The sequence below is a fragment of the Cavia porcellus genome, unplaced genomic scaffold, assembly GCF_034190915.1.
Source record: "Cavia porcellus strain 051 isolate PalLab524CR breed Dunkin Hartley unplaced genomic scaffold, mCavPor4.1 scaffold_5, whole genome shotgun sequence".
Classification (NCBI taxonomy): domain Eukaryota; kingdom Metazoa; phylum Chordata; class Mammalia; order Rodentia; family Caviidae; genus Cavia; species Cavia porcellus.
The window spans coordinates 24,717,333-24,737,743 of NW_026947488.1; the positions used below are offsets into that span (position 1 = coordinate 24,717,333).

General features: G+C 48.7%; 2 protein-coding genes across 12 annotated transcripts in view; both read left to right on the forward strand.

Annotated features, from left to right (window-relative positions):
* The window catches only part of Mtcl2 (microtubule crosslinking factor 2), a 70,109-nt gene extending 54,974 nt beyond the window's left edge, over positions 1–15,135 (forward strand). For 2 of the 3 annotated variants that reach the window (XM_063248386.1, XM_063248385.1), the window contains 4 exons: positions 1,305–1,376; positions 2,476–2,546; positions 3,735–5,085; positions 7,810–15,135. In XM_063248386.1, coding sequence (XP_063104456.1) covers positions 1,305–1,376; positions 2,476–2,546; positions 3,735–5,085; positions 7,810–7,959 — 1,644 coding nt within the window. In that variant the 3' untranslated portion in view covers positions 7,960–15,135. The remainder of the gene's footprint in view (positions 1–1,304; positions 1,377–2,475; positions 2,547–3,734; positions 5,086–7,809) is intronic. The other variant, XR_010047398.1, reaches the window with a different exon arrangement.
* Positions 15,136–18,954: 3,819 nt separating this feature from the next.
* Dsn1 (DSN1 component of MIS12 kinetochore complex) overlaps positions 18,955–20,411 on the forward strand; it is a 31,441-nt gene continuing 29,984 nt past the window's right edge. For 3 of the 9 annotated variants that reach the window (XM_013150304.3, XM_013150309.3, XM_013150311.3), the window contains exon 1: positions 18,955–19,129. The gene's annotated coding sequence lies outside the window, so the exon portion shown is untranslated. Of the gene's footprint in view, positions 19,289–20,411 lie in introns of all 9 variants that reach the window. The other 6 variants (XM_013150307.3, XM_003467637.5, XM_013150308.3 and 3 more) reach the window with 4 other exon arrangements.

A 20,411-nucleotide genomic window follows, 5' to 3' on the forward strand; every position in this document is an offset into this window, starting at 1 on the left:
TGTCATTTTGTTAGCTTTCCTCTTAAGCATACTATCCCCAAATATGGCCTCTGTAGTTTCCTGCTCATATCTTACATCTTAGCAAATACAATGAAAACAGTTTCTTTTCCATAAAGTTCTGATTCCATGGTCATAGGTCATGTGCCCACCTCTGGAGCCCCCTAAAACCCAGGAACCAAGAGGAAAGAGCCAACAGTGATTCTCATTGGAAAACTGGGGTCTCGATCAAAACAGGTTGGGAGTGTGCAAACTCACTGTTGACTGTTACAGTTCGCATCATGCACCTAACTGCCACCTACTGCACTGCTGGGCCTACTCTGTGACCTCCTCTTTTTGTTTCCTTTTTTTTTGGTAGCACTGGAAATCTGAACCCAGAGCACAGGTGGGGAGGAGGGCACCATACCTTGGGACCCACTACACTGTTACACTGTCAGTGATGCTCGCTTAGTTGCCCAGTCTTGGGCAAGTTTTCCCCCTTCTCTCAGTCTTGACCCCATCGTTGTGAAATGGAAATAAGCAGGGTCACACCTACCTCATGTGGTTTCTGTGAGGGTGAAATGAACTAATGTGGACACAGCAAACAGAAGAGGAGAGGGGTCAGAGGCACTTCTGTGGGGTCCATCAGTGATGGCCACCACTGAGCAGCAGAGTCCTTGGATTTTTATTGGGTTTTTTTCCTGCGGTCCTGGAGATTGAGCCGAGGGCCTTCTCACTAAACTACATCTCCATCCTCTTTTTAAAAATTTTTTGTTTTGGGGCTGGGGATTTAGCTCAGCGGCATAAGCACCTGCCTTGCAAGCAGGCGGTCATGAGTTTGATCCCTGGTACCGATAAAAAAAAAAAGAAAAAGACAAAAAAAAAAAATTTTTTTTTTTTGTTTTGAACACTGAGTTCTTGCTAGATTGCTAAATAGTTCAGGCTGATTTTAAACTTGTAATTCTCCTGCCTCCACCTCCCAGAGTGCTGGGATGACAGGCATGAGCCACTCACTATGCCTGGCTTCCTTGGAGTTTATATTTGCCACTGTGATGTGGAATAGGTGCTACTCAGCTGGTGTGTCTGTCCCCAGAACTCTGACATGAATTAATGTAACAATAGCAGGTGGTCCTGTAGTAGATATACTTGCACCTCTAAGTACCTTGCACCTTGTGGCTCAGAGCTGCTGCTACTTGAGAAGCTGGCTCCTGATCCGTGACATGGGTCCTGTGGTTGCAGAGTGGAGGTTGGGGCACAGCTGTGCTCAAATCGAGCCCCTCCTCTCCGGCTGTGCCCACCACTGACTCACTCCTCTTGCCCTTGTTCAGCTGCAGAAGGCTGCTGATCCCTGGGTCCTGAAACACTCAGACCTGGAGAAGCAGGACAACAGCTGGAAAGAGGTGAGGGTATTGCTGCTACCCGTGTTCTCTTGGCTTCTGACTATACCAAAAATTTAGTTGTCTGTTTGTGGGGGACAGGACGGAGGATGTTATCCCTGTCGCATGGGACTCCTAGGGGGTCTTCATCCTTGGTGTCTCTACCCCATGGTTGCATGGTGTGTGGTCTGGAAGAGTCCTCTGCCAGGACTATCCTTCCATTGCTGGAGAAATCTCGGTCTTGGTATCATGTGTGCTTCTGTAGAAAACAGGGCCCCTAACTGGCTGTGATCTGGGGCATGTCATTCCCCATCTTTGGGCCCCAGTTGCCTCATTGATAAATGAGAATCAAATTTTCCATCCTGGCCCATCCCAGGGTGTGGAGATAATAAGGTCACATTAATGACATCTGTACATAAGGCTCCAGTGCATTGTCTGTAATAACATGCTAAATAACCAGATGGAACTTTGATATGGCCCATGTGGCCCTATGACAGCCTGAGGAAGTGGTGTGTCACAAATGCCTAATGTGGGGGCTGGGATATGGCTCAGCAGCAAAACACTGGCCAGTGTGGGTACGCCTGGCCAGTGTGGGTACACCTGGCAAGCATGAGGTCCTGAGTTTGATTCCTAGTACCACCTAGTAGGTGGCTACTTTACAAACAACAAACACCTACTTTGGGGAACTGAGACACGAGGATTTTCTTAGAAGTTCAGGAGTCCTGATAATGCAGGTTACTGGGGCTATGCCTCTAGAACCAGTGTGGAACAAGCCCAGAGCAGCAGCTGTATGGTCATTGCTGTCGCCACCAACTAACCAACTGGCCATGGGGTGCTTTGTTGCTGCCACCACATTGGAATAAATTTTACATGGTCATGTTTCCCTTAGGGGTCACTCATGCGGCTTCAGCTACTCCCCATGCTGAATCTTATTCCTAGGGTGGCAGAGTTAGACACAATGCAGCCAGAAGCTGACCAATGGCCATTCAAGATCATTGATGAAATTACTCAGCTCTCCAGATGGGGAGATGGAGGCATGGAGGGCCAGGCCTAGCTCCTGCACTGGGCTCCTGTCAGATTCCTTCAGGGGCCAGAGCTGACCCTTCCTATCTTTCTTCAACAGACAAGAAATGAGAAGATCCATGACAAGGAAGCTGTTTCTGAAGCTGAGCTTGGGGGAACCAGTTTAAAGAGGTGCTGGCACCCCCTTCCCTGCCCTGCCCACTACCCGGCCTGCCTCACCCACAGCCCAGCCCACCTGGCCTGCACCTTCCCCTTTTCAGAACTGTAAGAGCACTGGGCTGTGATTTCTGTGGAACCCAAGTCACTCAGGAGCAGGAAACATGGGGAAATAGGAACTGTAGCCAGGATTTCAGTCTGCAGTTTGACGTTTGTTTTAGATTCTGGGCATAGAAAACTGGGGCCCCAGCATATTCCCTCTGACACACCGTTTAGCTCTTCTTGGATTCTTTCTTCTGTCTTTGGAGTTAGGAGAGTTGCAGTGGGTATGAAATTATTAGGCAGCATCCACTGGACACAGCCCCATGAGGTAAAGCCAAGGGGACCCCATATCTCAACAATGAGATCTATGAAAGAACGGAGACAGAACCCCTCTCACCCCCCATCCTTGTGGAACAGCCCAGAAGCAAGGGGCCCAACCATGGGAGAATGGGGGCTGCAGCAGAGGGCCAAATGTGATTTCCCTTCTCTAGTGGGATAATAGGAGCTGCCCCTGTAGCTGTCAGAGTGGACGGGTATCTGCAATGGACTTGCACATGCCCAGCACATCAAGCAGCAAAAGCCCCGTATATGCCGGCAGTTTGTTGGCATACACAGCCCTGAGACAAGGCTTTACGTGCAAGTAGTTTATTTGGGAGAAGATTCCAGGAACTACCGAAAAGCAAGACAGGCAAGAAGAGTAGCCAGTAACAGGCGTTTCTACCTGGTTATTCTGTGGGCAGCTGTCACCCAGTCTCACTGAGAAACTGAGCCAGGTGAGAACATGCAGTTCAGAGTTACCCCGCTGTGGAATTGAGGGAACTGGTATAAAGCTGTGGGAACCTGGGGTACCCATTCACCAAGTCCTGCCCATGGTGTGTTCAGAGCTGTGTTCAGGGGCCATTAACTCTGCTCTTCCTGTCTTCCTTTGTCTAGAGACCAAATGTGCACCCATAACCAGAGACAGAGGCCCTGAGTCAGAGGATAGCAAGTGTTTAGGACGTGCAGGTGGGAGTAAGAGAGGATGGGGAGGCACCCACAGTGCTTTCTACAGGGGACCAAGGCACCCTGGTCCTGGCCTGCACCCATCAAAGAAGTAGACCACATGTGTGCTCAGCGTGTTACTTTCCATTAATACTACTTTTCCGCTTCTCCTCTCCCCAGGACCAAATCTGTCTCCTCTATGTCTGAGTTTGAAAGTTTGCTTGACTGCTCCCCCTACCTTGCTGGTGGAGATGCCCGAGGCAAGAAGCTACCAAGCAACCCTGGCTTTACCTTTGTGAATCCTGAGCAAGTGGATCCAGAGAAAGAAGCCAAGGAAAAGCCCGGGCTCTCCCCACAGGACTGCAACCCGTTGGGCACCCTGGGCTGTCAGGACCCCGCTGGGAAGCAGATGCAGCGTAGCTACACAGCCCCAGACAAGACAGGCATCCGAGTCTACTACAGCCCTCCGGTGGCGCGGCGCCTGGGTGTGCCTGTGGTCCATGACAAGGAGGGCAAGATCCTCATTGAGCCTGGCTTCCTCTTCACCACGGCCAAGCCCAAAGAGTCAGCCGAGGCTGATGGACTGGCTGACAGCTCCTATGGCCGCTGGCTCTGCAACTTCTCCCGGCAGCGCCTGGATGGGAGTTCTGGGGGCAGTGCCACGGCACCTGGGTCTGCCTTCCCCCCGGCCCTGCATGACTTTGAGATGTCAGGCAACATGAGTGATGACATGAAGGAGATCACCAACTGTGTGCGGCAGGCCATGCGCTCTGGCTCCCTGGAGAGGAAAGTGAAGAACACATCCAGCCAGACGGTGGGCCTGGCCAGTGTGGGTACGCAGACCATCCAAACGGTCAGCGTAGGCCTGCAGACTGACCCACCACGCAGCAGCCTCCATGGCAAGAGCTGGTCACCCCGCAGTTCTTCCCTGGTGTCGGTGCGTAGCAAGCAGATCTCCTCCTCCCTGGACAAGGTCCACTCGCGCATCGAGCGGCCATGTTGCTCACCCAAGTATGGCTCACCTAAGCTCCAGAGGCGGTCTGTGTCCAAGTTGGACAGCACCAAGGACCGCAGCCTGTGGAACCTGCACCAGGGCAAGCAGAACGGCTCAGCCTGGGCCCGCTCCACCACCACGCGGGACAGCCCCGTGCTGCGGAACATCAACGATGGGCTGTCCAGCCTCTTCAGCGTGGTGGAGCACTCAGGGAGCACGGAGTCTGTCTGGAAACTGGGCATGTCCGAGGCCCGTGCCAAGCCGGAGCCTCCCAAGTATGGCCTTGTGCAGGAGTTCTTTCGAAATGTGTGTGGCCGGGCACCAAGCCCCACCTCGGCAGTAGGAGATGAGAACTCCAAGAAGCCAGATCCCCTCTCCCCAGCCAGCTACCATCAGCCAGAGGGCATGCCCAGGGTCCTGAACAAGAAAGCAGCCAAGGCAGGCAGTGGCGAGGAGGCCAGGGCCACCATGCTCCCTCAGGTGGGGAAGGATGGTGTTCCGCGGGATGCAGACGGAGCCTTGGTCCTTCCCAGTGAGGTGGGTAGGTGGGGATTGCTGTTTTTCCTGGGAGAAGGGATTGGCTTATTAGGTCCAAAGTTTTTTGGTTTTTAAACTTGAAGCATGTGATTTCACATCTTAAAAAGTTCTTATGATGGTCAGGGATGGGGATGGAAAGTCCCAGACTCTGAACAACACAAACCTGGAGGTCACATGATATGAATGCCAAGAGACCAGTGACTGTGGCTTAACTACCTGCTTTGTCATAGTTCACATAGTAGTGAACTCCAGGGGAGGGCGTGCCTGCTGCTCCAGTGGCGTGTTGAGCCTTTGAGAGCCAGTGTAACTCCCAGTATGTAACTCTGTGTTAGTAGTATTGCCTAGGTACCCAAGATTGTCTAAGGGGGAGGATTGACACTGTAAAAACTGGCAAAGGCTACAAATCAGAGTTCCTCCCCTCACTCCTGGAAATTCCTCCCTTCCCTTTTCTTCTCTCCTACTCCTGCCTTTTCTCAAGGTATAAGGGATTAAACCCAGAGTCTGCTGCATGCTAGACAAGCACTGTACCACTGAGCTACACTCCCAGCCCTCTTTATTTCGTTTTTAAGACACCAAAGTCTCACTCAGTCATTCAGGCTAGATTGAAACTTGGAATCTTCCTGCCTCAGCCTCCTGAGTAGCTGAGGTTACATGAATGGGCCATCATACTTAGCTGAAAACTGGTTATTATACATTAACCCGCCTGCCACTTTCCCCATTCCATCTCTATTTCCCAGCCAGGAATGGGGGCACAAGCCTATAATCCCAGCACTCTGGAAGGCTGTGGAGGAGGATTGCAAGTTTGAACCCAGCCTAGGCAACTTAGACCCTATCTCAAAATAAAAAATAAATTATAAAAAAGGGATGGGAGGGGGCTGGGGATTTAGCTCAGCGGCATAAGCACCTGCCTCGCAAGCAGGCAGTCGTGAGTTCGATCCCCAGTACCGATAAAAAGGAAAAAGCCCCCCCCCCCAAAAAAGGATGGGAATATAGTTCAAAGCAAAAGCCCTGGTTTGCATTCCTAGTACCATCAAAAATAAAAGACTTACGTTCACATTTTCTTTCTTTCTTTTTTTTTTTTATCATTACCAGGGATTGAACTCACGACCGCCTGCTTGCAAGGCAGGCCCTTATGCCGCTGAGCTAAATCCCCAGCCCCTTGTTCACATTTTCTTTTTTTTTTTTTTTTTTTTTTTTTGGTACCGGGGATCGAAATCACAACCTCACGCTTGCCAGGCAGGCACTTAAGCCATTGAGCTAAATCCCCAGTCCAAGTGCTCACATTTTCTCTAGACTTTTCTATTGCATACTCCCAATCCTGATACCAATTCTAATAAAGTTGGGATTATTTGAAAAGGAATAAAGTGAAGGAATGCATCTAAGAAATGCAGAAGGGGAAGGTAAACATCTCTGTAGGATGGAACCTAAGAACAGGAACCCAAAGGCCTTAGCAGTTTCTTCTTTTTCCTCTGAAACTTCATTTTTTCTTATATCTTCTTCCTCTTTGTCTCTCTCTGTTGCATTTGCATAAGGACTAGCTGGGTTGTTCCCACTCTGGTTTTGTAACATCTTCCACCTAAAGCACTGAAGAGGAACTGATTCAAATCCCTCCATCCCAGTTTCACATTTCTTTTTTAAATTTTTTTATTTATTTATTTTTATCAGTACCGGGATCGAATTCATGACCGCCTGCTTGCAAGGCAGGTGCTTATGCCGCTGAGCTAAATCCCCAGACCCCCAGTTTCACATTTCTGAGTGAAGGAAACTGATTAGTCCACCTTGGGTCCAACATACCCCTTGGTCCAGTCAGCGGGCAAGGCTAGTGCTACATGGTCTGCAGAGGACTTGATGTGGGCTGCAGGCAGGGACACAGACGTGAGGCGGCTGTGTGTGGGATGGGCTGTGCTGTATCCTTCCCTTCTATGGTATGTTTAGGTGGTTTCTAGTTTCTCTCTATTATAAAAAGTATAGTGGTACCATCTTGTTCTACAGTTTTAGACATTTCTGATTATTTCCTTAGGTTTTACAGAAATGGGATTATAGGATAAAGTAAATTTTTTGTTTGTTTGTTTTTGTTTTTTTTTTTTTCATTTTTATTGGTACCGGGGATTGAACTCAAAACCGCCTGCTTACAAGGCAGGTACTTATGCCGCTGAGCTAAATCCCCAGCCCCAAAGTAAATATTTTTAAAAAAGTATTAGATAAACGTTGTAAATTGTCTTTTTTTTTTTTTTTTTGTCTTTTTCATTTTTATCGGTACCAGGGATCGAACTCATGACTGCCTGCTTGCAAGGCAGGCGCTTATGCCGCTGAGCTAAATCCCCAGCCCCCGTAAATTGTCTTTTAAAGAATATGTCTGGGCTAGGGGTGCAGCTCAGTGGTAGAAAGCTTGTATAGCATTTGTGAGTCCTAAACTCTGGGAAAAAAACAAAACAAAACAAAATACAAGTGAATTAGGTAAATTATTTTCATTCAGTAGAATATTATAGAACCATTAAAAAGTAGATTCAACCATAGTTGAAAAAAATGTGTGTATGCTTTCCAGTTGCAAAATGGACTGTTGCAGATAGCATCATTTTGGTAAGTGTACATATGCAGTATGTTGTGAATAAGGAAAAATTAGTCCAGAAGCTGAGCACTCTGGAACCAGTCTGTGGGCAGCCCGAACTATGGGTAGTCCATGTGTGCCTCCGGGCTCCTGATTTTTTCCCTCTCTCCTCCTAGGATGCTGTCTGTGACTGTAACACGCAGTCTCTTACCTGCTTCGCCCGACCATCGCGCTCTGCCATCCGCCACTCTCCTTCCAAGTGCAGGCTGCACCCTTCTGAGTCTGGCTGGGGAGGGGAGGAGAGGGCAGTCCCCCCCAGCGAGTGACAGAATACTTGAGCCTCCTCCTCAACCTGCCAAGTCCCTGGATGGCAGGAGGGAACAGTGGAGAGGTGAGGGGCCGTGCTCTCAACAACGCAGCTCCCTGGAGGGACAGCAGCTGTGCCACTGCCAGCAAAGAGCTTTTGTATCAAGGTAAAGCAGGGTCTTGTGCTGACCCCTGGGTGGTGATCTCTGACTTCCCAGGTGAAGACGGTGAGTGGGAGAAAGACCGCAGCTGGCCTTGGAAACTTCGACAGAGAGCTCATCAGGACTGATGTCTGGGTCCTAGAGGAGACCTCTGTCTGCTTCCACCCTCACCTTCTTCTTGGAAGAGCCCATGAAGGGATACACTTTCAGCCATGCCTGTGGGGGGAAGCAGCTTACAGAGATGGTCCCAACTGACTGCACCCCTCCCCTGGAAAGATGTCACTGAGAAGAACGGGCTTTGCCTTTGGCCCCAACTTGGTGTTCTTGGCAGAGCAGGGCTGGGCATCACCACCATAGCCTCCACCACTGGGACTCTCAGGGGGTATGAGAGGGCAGTAGTCAGAGCCAAGTATCTCTTGGAACCCTGGAGCCCTGGATCTCCCTGCCTGCACCTGTATGCAGCCCAATCTTGGAGACAAGGTGGGATCTGTAGGGAATTGCCTCCCTTGCCAAGTGACTTAGGGAAACAACCTTCCCGGGAGACTCGGTGAAGCCAGCAATAGGTAGGCTCAATCTGAAGACGTGGTGCAGATAAAAGCTTATACGCCCATGCCTTGATTTTGGGGGCCTCTTTCCCTGGTGCCCTGAAGGGGCACTGCATCTCCACTGTGTTTACATCCTGCAGCTGGTGGAGAGCAGGGATACTCCCAGTACAAGACTCCCAGTTGGTCAGATCAGGCTACAAACGCCAAGAAGTCAGCGTCCCAGGACACAGTAGCAGACTGGGGCATAGAAACACATGTCTTACCTAGATTGTTTATTTGAAGTTTTCGTACTATAAATATTTAAGGTGGTTTATTTTAATAATTTAATTTACCCAAAAGCCCATAAGGTAATTTATTGGAAGTTAAAACATGAATTCTTGCCACCCGGACAGTGTGGGGTTTTTAGTTTCGTGGACATGTATGAGATCCCCCCATGTGGATAAAGCAGCTCAGCCATCCAGCTCTGGTCTGCTGGCCAGCTGGGGGAGCCCTTCTCACCCACTGACCATTCAGCCTCAGCGTACTCCTTTCACTCAATACCTGGTACTTGCCTGGCCTCCAGAGGTCTATGTAAATGTGCTTGACAGGGTGGCTGGCTGGACTGACGTCCCTACTCCCCAAACTCCTCCATTTTCCTTCTCATTTGCCGCTCCTCTGACACCTTTCTTAATGACTCAAACACAGATTACCACGGCTCCATCAAGAGCATGCAAATCCTTCCAAGTTCCCCAAGTGAGAACGTGCAGGATAGCAGGATGAACTTCGAGAATGTTGTTTATTGCAGCTTTGCACACGGATCTGAGCGTGTCTGCCTGCCCACCAGCCTCTTCACCAGCCTGTCTCCTTAGCCTTATAGCCCACGGCTCTTCTTCCAGCTCCAGCTCCATTGCCCGCCCTTTCCCACACCTGTGGGGACCACCAGTGCTGTCAGATGGATTGAAGTGTGGCTCACTGCAGTGCGGTGAGGAAGGCCTCACATCCTCCCCTGTAGTGCCAGTGAACCTGTTTTGGTTGCACATGTGTCCATCTCCCCTCTGCCAACACACAGATATTATGTGTTACCACTGCTGCCACTCCTGGGGACCAGTAGTCACATCCCAGGACAGATAGGCTTGTCTGCAGAGTTCCCCATCAGAAAGGCTGCAAGCCAGCAGCATTGCTAGTGTGTCCCCAGAAGATGACTTGCACTCCCAGCTCCCAGCTCCCAGTACACCCTCTCTGGGGCACCTGGACAATACCCAGAGTCCTTTGTCCTCATTCCCTATGGGAAGTACATCAGTCCTGCCAGCTGCTCCCTCATACCCTAGTGACTTGTGTGGGTAGAGTGGAGCTGTGGGCCAGTACCCCTCCACGACGCTGCCACCCAACCCGAGAAGTCAGGGGTCCCCTCCACATCTGTCTCCAGGTGAGGGGATTCACACCAGGCCACAAACCACAAGAGGCCTTCTGCCACCTCCCAGAGCTGCAGAAGGCCAGGGAGGCTGCACTCTCAGCCTTGGGGAAAATTCCCTATGAGATCCAAACCCAGAGGCCTATGGGCCACTCAGCCTTACCATCGTCTTCATCCGAGATCGTTATGCCATCTTTGTCGTCACAGCATCTGGCCCCAATGGGTATTGGAGAGTCCAGGTCTTGGTTTTCAGTGAAGTACCAGTTTTTCCTCCTTGCATGCTACTGTGCAAGGCTTCTTGTCACTGTTCCTGTAGAAGCCTCTGGATGTGGGGCTTGATGGGGTTTTCAAAATGTTCTATGTAAATATTGGTTTGGTTTCATTTTTTAGCATTTTACTTGGTAACTGGTTGTTTTATTTCTTGGGGTGGGAGGGTTGGTTTGTAAAAACTCTCTACTCTTTTGGAATGTGATTTCTAAGTTTGTTTTCTCAAATGCCTTTTACATCTTGGTAACATTCCCAAAGCAGAAACTGCCTGACCCACAGTGCGGACTCCTCTAGAGGATTGGGGGGTCCCGACACGGAATGCTGCCCTTCTTCCCCTTCCTACTCTTCTCTACCTTTTTATTCCAACACTTTCTACCTTCTCTCCTAATCTTCCTCTGTTTGTCCCATCTCTCTCTTCAACCAAAGTCCCAAGGAACCCTGGGGTCCCTGTGCCCTACAGACTGCCTGGCTTGGGTCCATGTGTTGGCATTAGTTGGTTGGGGGAAAAGAGGAACAACCTGCATGCTTAACCCCACACTAAATGATTTTACATTTTTTAAAGTCTGACCTCTTCCTAGTGCCAAATGAAACCCTCCTGGGTGCAGTGGTGACTGTATTTGAAATGAAAATCAACTTCAGTGCATCAGTGACTCTAAGGCCTAGACGCACAAAGCATCAGAATCCAATTCTGTCCCCTGCCCATTTCCCCCTTTCTCCTGGTCCTTTTGCCAACAAAGGCAGACCTGCAAGAGGTCCTGTGCTTTAGAAACTCAAAATGGACCCCATCCCTTGGCCTCCCTTGGGATGTGTTCTACCCTTGGTCTCCAGGTCACCAAGCTGAGGGCTCAAAGACTTGACCCTAATCTTGTACGTCGATGCCGATCCAATACAGCTCCATTCTACAGCTCCATTCCTACACACCTTTCATGGATTTATCCTCTGGCTTCTCCTCTTGCTCATGTAACATCCAGACTTTTCCTCCCTCGCTCCACCCATCCCTTCACCCATGGTGTTCCGCCCTCCATCTTTGTCAGTCCCCAAATTCCCACTACCTCTTCTTTAATAATTATAATAATGGGGGTTGGGGATTTAGCTCAGCGGCATAAGCGCCTGCCTTGCAAGCAGGCAGTCATGAGTTTGATCCCTGGTACTGATAAAAACAAAAAAGACAAAAAAAAAATAATTATAATAATGAGAGCTGGGCGTGGTGGCTCATGCCTGTAATCCCGGCACTCGGGAGGCTGAGGCAGGAGCATTGTTGGGAGTTCGAGACCAGCCTGGGCCACAAAGTGAGCTCAAGACCAGCCTGAACTGCATAGTGAGACCCTGTCTCAAAAAGGCAAAAAAAAAAAAAAAAATTATAATCATGATAATAATCCCCTTTCCATGGGCTGGGGATATAGCTCAGCAGCACAGCGTTTGCTTGGCAAGTGCAAGGTCATGGTTTGATTCCTGGTACCAAAAAAGCCCGTCAATACATCCTGCCCCAAGCACTTTACTATTTAGAGATCACTTCCCCATCTCCCCTCCCTTCACATCTCCCAAGGACAATTCTAGGAAGCAACCTTGGTGGGACAGGGCCATTCTGTCCATTCTTCCATTCTGTCTCCAGGACCTCTGCACTGAGCTACATCGCCATGCCTTTTTCGTTTTTTATTTTGAGACAGTCATTTAGTTGCCCAGACTGGGCTTAAACTTGTGATTCTCCTGCCTCAGCTCCCAGAGTGCTGGGATCACAGGTATGCACCACCACACTAGGCTGTGCATTGCTATCTCCTTAAACAGAGCCCTGTGTCCCTCAACCAAGCTTGGTTTTGATCTAAGAATTTCCAGGAATCATCAAAGGCAATTTGCAATTTAGTCATCATGTTTAATAATACAAGAAGTAGAAAACAACAAAAAGCAAGGTGATGATGATAATGATTCAAATCTACCTAATTTAATTCCAATAGTTGTGCAATTAAATTCGACTCTTTTTTTTTTTTTTTTTTTTTTTTTGATACCACGGATCAAACTCACAACCTAGTGCTTGCCAGGTGAGCGCTTATGCCACTGAGCTAAATCCCTGGCCCTAAATTTCACTGTTAACTGGACAAGCTAACTACTCAGGAGGCTGAGGCAGCAAGATCACAAAATTGAACCCAGCTTGGGCAATTTAGTGAGACCTTGCCTCAAAAAAATAAGAAAGGCTAGGGATATAGCTCAGTGGTAGAGGACTCCTGGGTTTAATCTACAGTATTAAAAACAATTTTTGCTTTCCCCTTTTGTTTCCTAGTAGCCAGGTGGGTGAGGGATTGGGATTTTATAACTTTCATTATCCAATCATGGGAAGTGGAATGCTATATCTTTTTTTTGAATCATGACCATGCATTTGCGAGATAGGCACTTACGCCGTCGCCGCTGAGCTAAATCCCCAGACCATGCTATAGCTTTTTTCTTGTGTTTCCAGCTTTGGGGGTGGGGAGTATCAAGAATTGAAACCAGGCCTTCACACTGAGCTCTATCACAATCTTTTTTTATTTTGCTAAATTACCCAGTTTTTAGCAGTCTTCCTGTCTTAGCCTCCCAGAGTATCAAGATTACAGGTACATGCCAGCATGCCCTGCCCTGCCTGCCTCCTCTTAGCTGGTTCCTGCCAGCAGATGGGCCATCCTCTTGTGGGCCCCAGGCTTAGTGTAGGAGCGAGCCTCAGCCCTCCCACGGCAGCCTCCCCCTAGCACTGCCCCTCCTGTGAATTTTCCTACACCAGCAACATGTCCCTCCCTCCCACACTCACATTCAGGGAACTGTCCCTGGTTTGTGGCATCCTGGCTTCCCCGTGTATTTATTTTGTGTTTTCTCAACCAGAGGGGTCCATTTCTTGGATGTATCAGGCAACCCAGCCTTGCCAGTCCTTCCCATCTGGTTCACACCTCTCTAGTACCTTCCAGTGCTGAAAGACCTCCCTCAGTCCCACCCTTGAGCCATGTCCTCTTTTCTATCCCACAGCCTCCAAATAGCGGCCCTAGCACCTCCCACTGGGGAGAGTTTGGTGGACTTAAATTTAGATTCAGCCTCCTCTGTCTTCCCCAGCCCTGCAAAGCAGGGGCAGCCTGACATGGATTCTCTGGTCACTTGTCCCACCCTCTGAGCATCATTTCTGTCTTCCTCAGACCTCACCTTCCAACCCAACAAAACTTGTAATTTGCATAATCCTGAACCCAGCATCCACAGGGATGGAAGACAGTTCTGGGCCTGAATCCCTCCTCAGGTCTCCTCTACCACATGTCCTGCCCACTCCATCCTCACCCTCCAGAGACCCTTCTCTTCCCCTCATCAATCCCACTGGTCCTGCTTCTCTCCCTTCTCACCCTGCACCAGCTCTCTGGACACCAGGCCCCAACCGAAGGGGCTTTGATTTCCTCTGAATGTCCTCGATGGGCTAGGCAGTCAGGGACAGACTGACTACCTTGTCACACTCCATTCTGAAGCCACTCCTGGGAAAAGCGACCTCAACCAGCAGTCTGGCCCTATTCTTGGCTGACCTCATCTCTGGCTCCCCCAGTTTTATGTTCCTCTGAGGCGTACCAGGATGACCCTTTGGGCCCCAGAGCACCCCTCATGTTTTGGGGTCCTACAGTCCCATCTTTTCTCTACTAGGCCCTGGTATCCTGGTTCTTCTCTCAGCTGTGCCACTGTTCTCTGTGCCTTAGTTTACTTCTCCGCACAGGGGGGCGCTCACAAGACCGTTCCCAGTAGCTTTTTAGATCCTTTGGTGCCTATAAGGCTGGTTATTACCAGCATGGCTCTGGCTAGTTGAACCAGTTGCTGAGGATGAGGATGAGGTGACTTAGGGACACCATCCAGACCAGTAGTTTTCAGATTGTGTCCCAGCAGCAGAAGCAGGGAACCTGACAGAAGTACAAATACCAGCCCCACCTAAGACCCACTGGATTAGAACTTCTGGAGCAGGGCCCAGCAAGCTAGGGTTTGAAGGAGCCCTCCGGGTCACTCTGATATACACAGTTTTGCCAGCTGGATACCTCCCAGGGTACCCTTGGGAGGGGCCAGGGCTGGGTCAAGCCAAGAACAGTGGAAAACACTTCATCTGGACTTGAGAGATTGCAGACCCCTCCCAAACAAAACAGCGTCTCATGTCTCATCGTCCTGGATGCCAGAGAGCACCGGTTTCCCTTTTTTGCCCCCTGGTTGAGTTCCAGCTCCACTCAGCTTTCCTGCCTGTCCGGGTTTCCCGCAAGGCTGTGTGGGTGTTGGCAGCAGGTAAGGGTGGGAGTCCTGGGGAGGCAGAGCACCCTGTTTATCCCCGGGGAACCTCAAGAACCCTAAATCTTCTTGTGCTCCCTTTCCTTTTCCTTTCCTTCCTCTTCCTTCTCCCTAGCCCAGGGAGAACTTGTAGACAGTGCCAAAAGACAGCTGCAGCGCCCAGCTCTGGGGAAGAGAGCCAGACGCCCCTCCCGCCTTCCCCCTCCCTTCTTCACCACCCAGCCCCTCCCGCCAATACTGTGAAGGCCCCTTCCTGCCCAGCCTGGTCTCCTGGTGAAGGTCCTGTAGTCATGGGCCTGGGGGACCCCAGGGAAAGGCCCTTGGGAGGAAAGGGACCAAAGGCATCCTTGGGCCAACTGTCCCCTCTTCTTTATACCACTTGCTCCTCCTCACTTCTGTCTTCAAAAGGCTCCTTCCCAGGATGGATTGGGTGCTAGGACTACTGCAGTCCAATCCACCAGCTCTCTCTGCCCGTGTCTTATCTTGACATGAGAATAACTGTACAGTGTAAACCTACAAAGCGTTTTTAATGGTTGTAGATTGGAAATAAAGTATGTCATATGAACAGTTGCCGTGGAGTTGGCCTCGTCTCTGATTTCTCTAGTACACCTGAGACTTGACACCACTACACCTGCTGTTGCGTGGGAAGAGGAGACTGCCACAGCCAGCTGGCAGGTTTGGGGTCACTTGGCAGCAACTCCCAGGTGCTTTGGCTACTGACTACTTGTAACTCAGTGTCTCCCACAAAGTATGTTATGACCACTGAGAAACAAAATAGAGCATTAAGAAAAAAACATAAAACTTTTCTACAAAAGGCAATTCATTATGGAAAAACAAGACAGTTGACATTTCATAGTAAATTAACTATATCACAACATTTATCCCACAGGTCAGGAATTCAGGAGTTGGATAGTTCTGATTCAGTCTCAGAAAGTTGTAGTTAGACATTAGTTAGGCTGCAGTGTGTGTTTGTTATGAGATAGGGCCTCTGTGTAATTTAGACCAGCAAGTCTGTGTTCTCAGATGGCTGCTGGATCCACCAGGCTGGACCACAGGTTGGAAATTTCAGGAAGGGACTTAGTTATCTTTTACCAGAAAACTTTCCCAGTGACCACAGCTGCTATGGAAGGACTACAGTCATGCTCCTGTTGCCTTTCATCTGCTCCTCTTTTGGACTTTGTGGAATGCTCTTAATTTACCATCTGCAGGTTTCAGGTCTGGGAAAAAAAAAAAAAGACTGCAGATGTGGTAGCATATGCCTGTAACCCCAACATTCTGGGAGGCTGAGGCAGGAAGATTGTAAGTTTGAGTCCAGCCTTTTAGTAAAAGCCTCTCTCAAAGTTTAAAAAAAGTTTTTTTTAAAGAGCTGGGGATGTATTTCGGAGTTAAGGTTTGGGTTCAATCTTTTAGTACAATAATAAAGTAAATAAATAGGTCTGGGGATGTAGCTTAGCAGTAGAGCATCTGTCTAGCATATTCAAGGTGCTGGGTTCAGCCCCCAGCACTGAGACAACTAGGTTTGCCCTCAGTCTTTCTGGGTTAACAGACTAACAGACATACTGGAAAAGTGGTAGTTAAAAAGGGGACATCTTCAAGCCTATGAAATTCAGAGACACATCCTGAGACAGGAGGATGTAAAGCATACTCAGTCTTTAAAGGTTATGTATTCTGCAGAGATACCAAGAAGCGGTGGGGGGGGGGATCCACGGATGGCTGGGATCAGAGACCCCTGCTGTGGATTCCAATCTCCTGCCTGCAGTTTCGGCACATGGCAGAGCAAGAAAAAGCAAGAGACAAAATAGGAGTGCCGCAGGGATTTGGGATGATTAGTTGTTCATGGGGAACAGAAAGCTATGAGACACCGGGAACCTTGTATTTATTTATTGAGGAAAATTGTGAGGGGTTTTGGCTGGATGTGTTAGTGGCGAGGTTGGCGAGGTTGGCGAGGCTTATAACAGAGGGAACAAAGCATTCTTAGCTTATGGTTAATGAGTGACCTGCTTTGTAGCCAATTGTGGGAATGAATTCCCCTCTAGTGACGGCAGGCCTCAGCAGAGACATTATCTCCTATTTTAGTCCTACAGTATCACAGCTCATCTATCTGAGCTTAACCATGGGCATTGATGATAAATGATGCTAGCTATCATCAGCCTCCTAATTTCATGAAAATTTGTACATTGTCTTGACCAAACTCACTAATTAAACTGAAAGGCAATTTAGGGAAGTCACCTCAATATAGGCTGCACTACTTTCAAGTTAGCACAATCACGCTTGAGTCTGGGTAGAGAAACATGGCGTCTTCCACAGGCCCAGTGTGCTGGCACACACCTATAAGAGGCTGAGGTGAGGGGATCACTGCAAGTTCAACTGCATAGTGAGTTCAAGGCCAGCCTGATCTACATAGCAAGACTCTGTCAAAAAACAAGAAAATCCATAAGAATAAAAATCTTGTTCCTGTGTTAAGATGGTTCTGATTCTTCTGAAAGAAAGCACAGTAAGAACGCATAGTAAGAGCTGATAATACTATGGAAAGATAGAGGTGGAAGGAGAGGAGAGGGAGGGAGAGAAATACAGAGACAGAAGAGGCCATACGAGCTGATACCTGCCTGTAATCACCGTACTTGGGAGGCTGAGGCAAGAAGATCCTCATGAGTTTGAGATCAGCCTCTGCTAAATAGTGACTTCAGATCAGCCTGGACTACATAGCAAGACCCATAAACAAAACAACAAAAACAAAAAAAAAGGGCGGCGTTCATTCAGGGATGTGTGTATATATACATGTGTGTTACTGAGATTGAACCCAAGGCCTTCACTCTGAACTAGGTACATCTCCAACCTTTTTTTTTTTTTTTTTTTTTTTTTTTACAATTTTTTGAAAAATGTTCTTGATAGGGGCTGGGGATTTAGCTCAGCAGCATAAGCACCTGTTTTGCAAGCAGGCGGTCGTGAGTTCGATCCCCATTACTGGGGAAAAAAAAAAAGGAAAATGTTCTTGCTAAGTTGCCCAACCTGGGCTCAAGTCCACAATCTTATTGCCTCAGTCTCCCAAAGTGCTGATGTTGTCAGGTAGTTCCTTTAGAAATGGCTCACCAATTAAAAGTATTCCAGGTCCTTCTGCCTCCATCAAAGAATTAGATGAGACAAGCCAAAAAAAAAACGGTGCCAAGAGTTTATGTAAAAAGTGAGGGGATGGGCTAGGGATTTAGCTCAGGGGCATAAGTGCCTGCCTAGCAAGCTCCAGGTCATGAGTTTCATCCCAGGGAACCAAAAAAAGAGAAAAAAAAAAAAAAAAAGCGAGAGGTGCAGTGGTATGGGAAAAACTGGCTCTGCAGAGCAAATCTGGGCCAAGTGTAAGTGGACAGGATAAAAGCAAAAATAAAAGTTCGCTCTGCATGGGGTACCACGAGTCACAATAGCAGATTCCCAGCAGTGTTTGTGTCCTCATATATCATCCACATCTCATGGGAACCTTGGGCAAATTCCGCGCAAGTGTCCTGGCAATTATTTGGTGCTGTACTGGAATCTTGTAATTGACAAGTCCCATTTATTTTCCTAGCCATCCTTGCCGACATTCTATGTCCTATATCACTGAGATCACAGGCATGGTACTATGCCCAATATAAGGGTACATTTTGATGGCACGATGCTGGGTGCTAAAGAAGCAGCCTGCTTTCTGGGCCCTCCCAGGCCAGGGATAGTGGAGCAGGCACGTGCTGCACTCCTAGGAGCACAGGAGGGATATTTGGTTTTCAGCAAGGGGCCACAGAGAAGGCTTTGAAACTTGAACTTGGGGAATTTTGCTAGGAAGGCTTCCCTAGTAAAAAGCATGGCTTGGAAAGTGAGCGAAAGGAAAGAAACAAGGCGAGGTGAGCAGGGCTGCAAGCATTTTGGGAGGGTGGACTCTGTGTGACAACACTGGGAAGGAGCATTCCAGAACTTTGTCACACACTGAGGAGTCACAGAAGGAGCCCCTGGAGCAGAAGTGCGATAAAATGCAGCTTGGAGTTCTAATTTATCTTAGAGTCATGGCCCACTCTTTAGGAGATAAGGAGATAAAAGGAGGTGGGACCAAGGCCTGGTAACCAGAGCAAAGCATCCCCATGCCCTCCGATGCACTATATTCTTCCACAAGCATCTCTCCGAATTTCCAACAGATATGAGCACAGATGCTTGTGGGGGGAGCAGAGTTACACACCACAGAATGCAGTGCCACGAGGCTGACTCCTCGCATTGGGTGTGGCCGATGAGGGTTTGACGCGGCCGCGGGGATTCCCCAGGAAAGATTACGAAAAGAGCAACAGAGGGCCAGAGCGCCAAAAAGCGGTTTACGCATGCGCCTAATTAGAAGTATGCGTTGTGCGCGCGCGCGCGCACCAAAAGCCGCTAGGGATACGCATGCGCTATTGGTTGGCGGGAGTTTTGCAAATGGCGGCGTTTATGTGTACTGTGCAGCGCGCACTAGGCTGAGTCCTGAAAGGCCCCCTAAGTCCGCAGGAGCTGCAGGAGTGACCTGGGACTTTGTTTCTGGAACAGAGGCTCTGGGCTGAACCGGCGTCGCTCTGAGGTCAGGACGTTGTGCACTCGCAGGATGCGGTTCCGCTCCTCCCCTTGACTGTCTCTTGGCCCAGTCCAATCCACCAAATCCGCTGCTCCATACTGCGGGCCTTCGGGGCCAGGTAGAGGTGGGAATGTCCAGCGATCTTCTCCCGGGGTGGAAAGGAACGTGAGTTGAGCTAAACCTTCCGTTTGGGCAGAAGTAGCAGCCTAGAGTCCTGAAAATGGGTGTGTGGGACGGCGGCCTGGAATGGAGTTTCTCTCCCCTCTGAATCTCAGGCCCTTTTTTCAAAGTGGAATGTGTAATATAATGCTTAAAGTTGTAAAAAAGATGAAATGGAATAAGGATGTGAACACGCTTAAATGGCGCAGATCCTGGGAAATAAGCGCTTAAATGGCAATTTTGGAGTTATTATCCACGCTTAAATCTATGTTATAGTCATAAGGATTGTGGAAATTTATATCCTTGAAGGACCTTCTTTGTTCTTTTACCTTTCTATGCTATCCCCAAACATCTATTCATTTCTCCTTGTTAAGCACCCTCACATGTTGATGTCATCTGGGAGGGGGAGATAGTATGGAAGATGAAGATGGGTTGGTTGTGTCCCCACCCTCTTCGAAGTAGTTATCTGACAGCCCTGGGAATACAAATGCAGTTGGCATGGGAGAGGAATATGTAAACAGATTTTACAGCTAGTACTAGGGTGTGCAAGGGGTGTGACTTGAACTAGGTTAGGGACGATGCAATATTTCACAGGTAGAAGGACAGATAGGAACAAAGGTTCAAAAGTAGTGCAGAAAATTTATGAGTATTAGGAGAGAGAGAGAGAGCGCACCTGAATTGATAGGCCGATACTCCCTCATGAAGGTATTGGATACACTTTGGAAACATCTCTGCAGCCATCTAGAGAATGGCTTGGACTGGAGCAGTGTTGGATATAGAAAAACCAGCAGAGGGACCAGGAGAGAGCAAAAATTATGAAACATGAACTTGAAGAAAGATTGAGAGAGATTTCGTAGAAAGGATTTTGGATTGGAAGAGGTAAACATAAGAAATTAAGGATAATATGGTTTTTCTAGTATAGAAAATCAAATCTTTCCTAATGCCATTAATTGCATTAGAGAATAAAGGAATAGTTAAGTACAAAATAATTGAGAGAGAGGGTATGTGTTAAGGGAGATACGAATATTTCCAGTAGTGAGTACTATGGAAATTCAAAATGGGCGACAGTGACTCCTGCTATAGTTTTTGTGGAGAGGGAGAGGGAGCAATTTAGAGAGGCCAGAAAGCC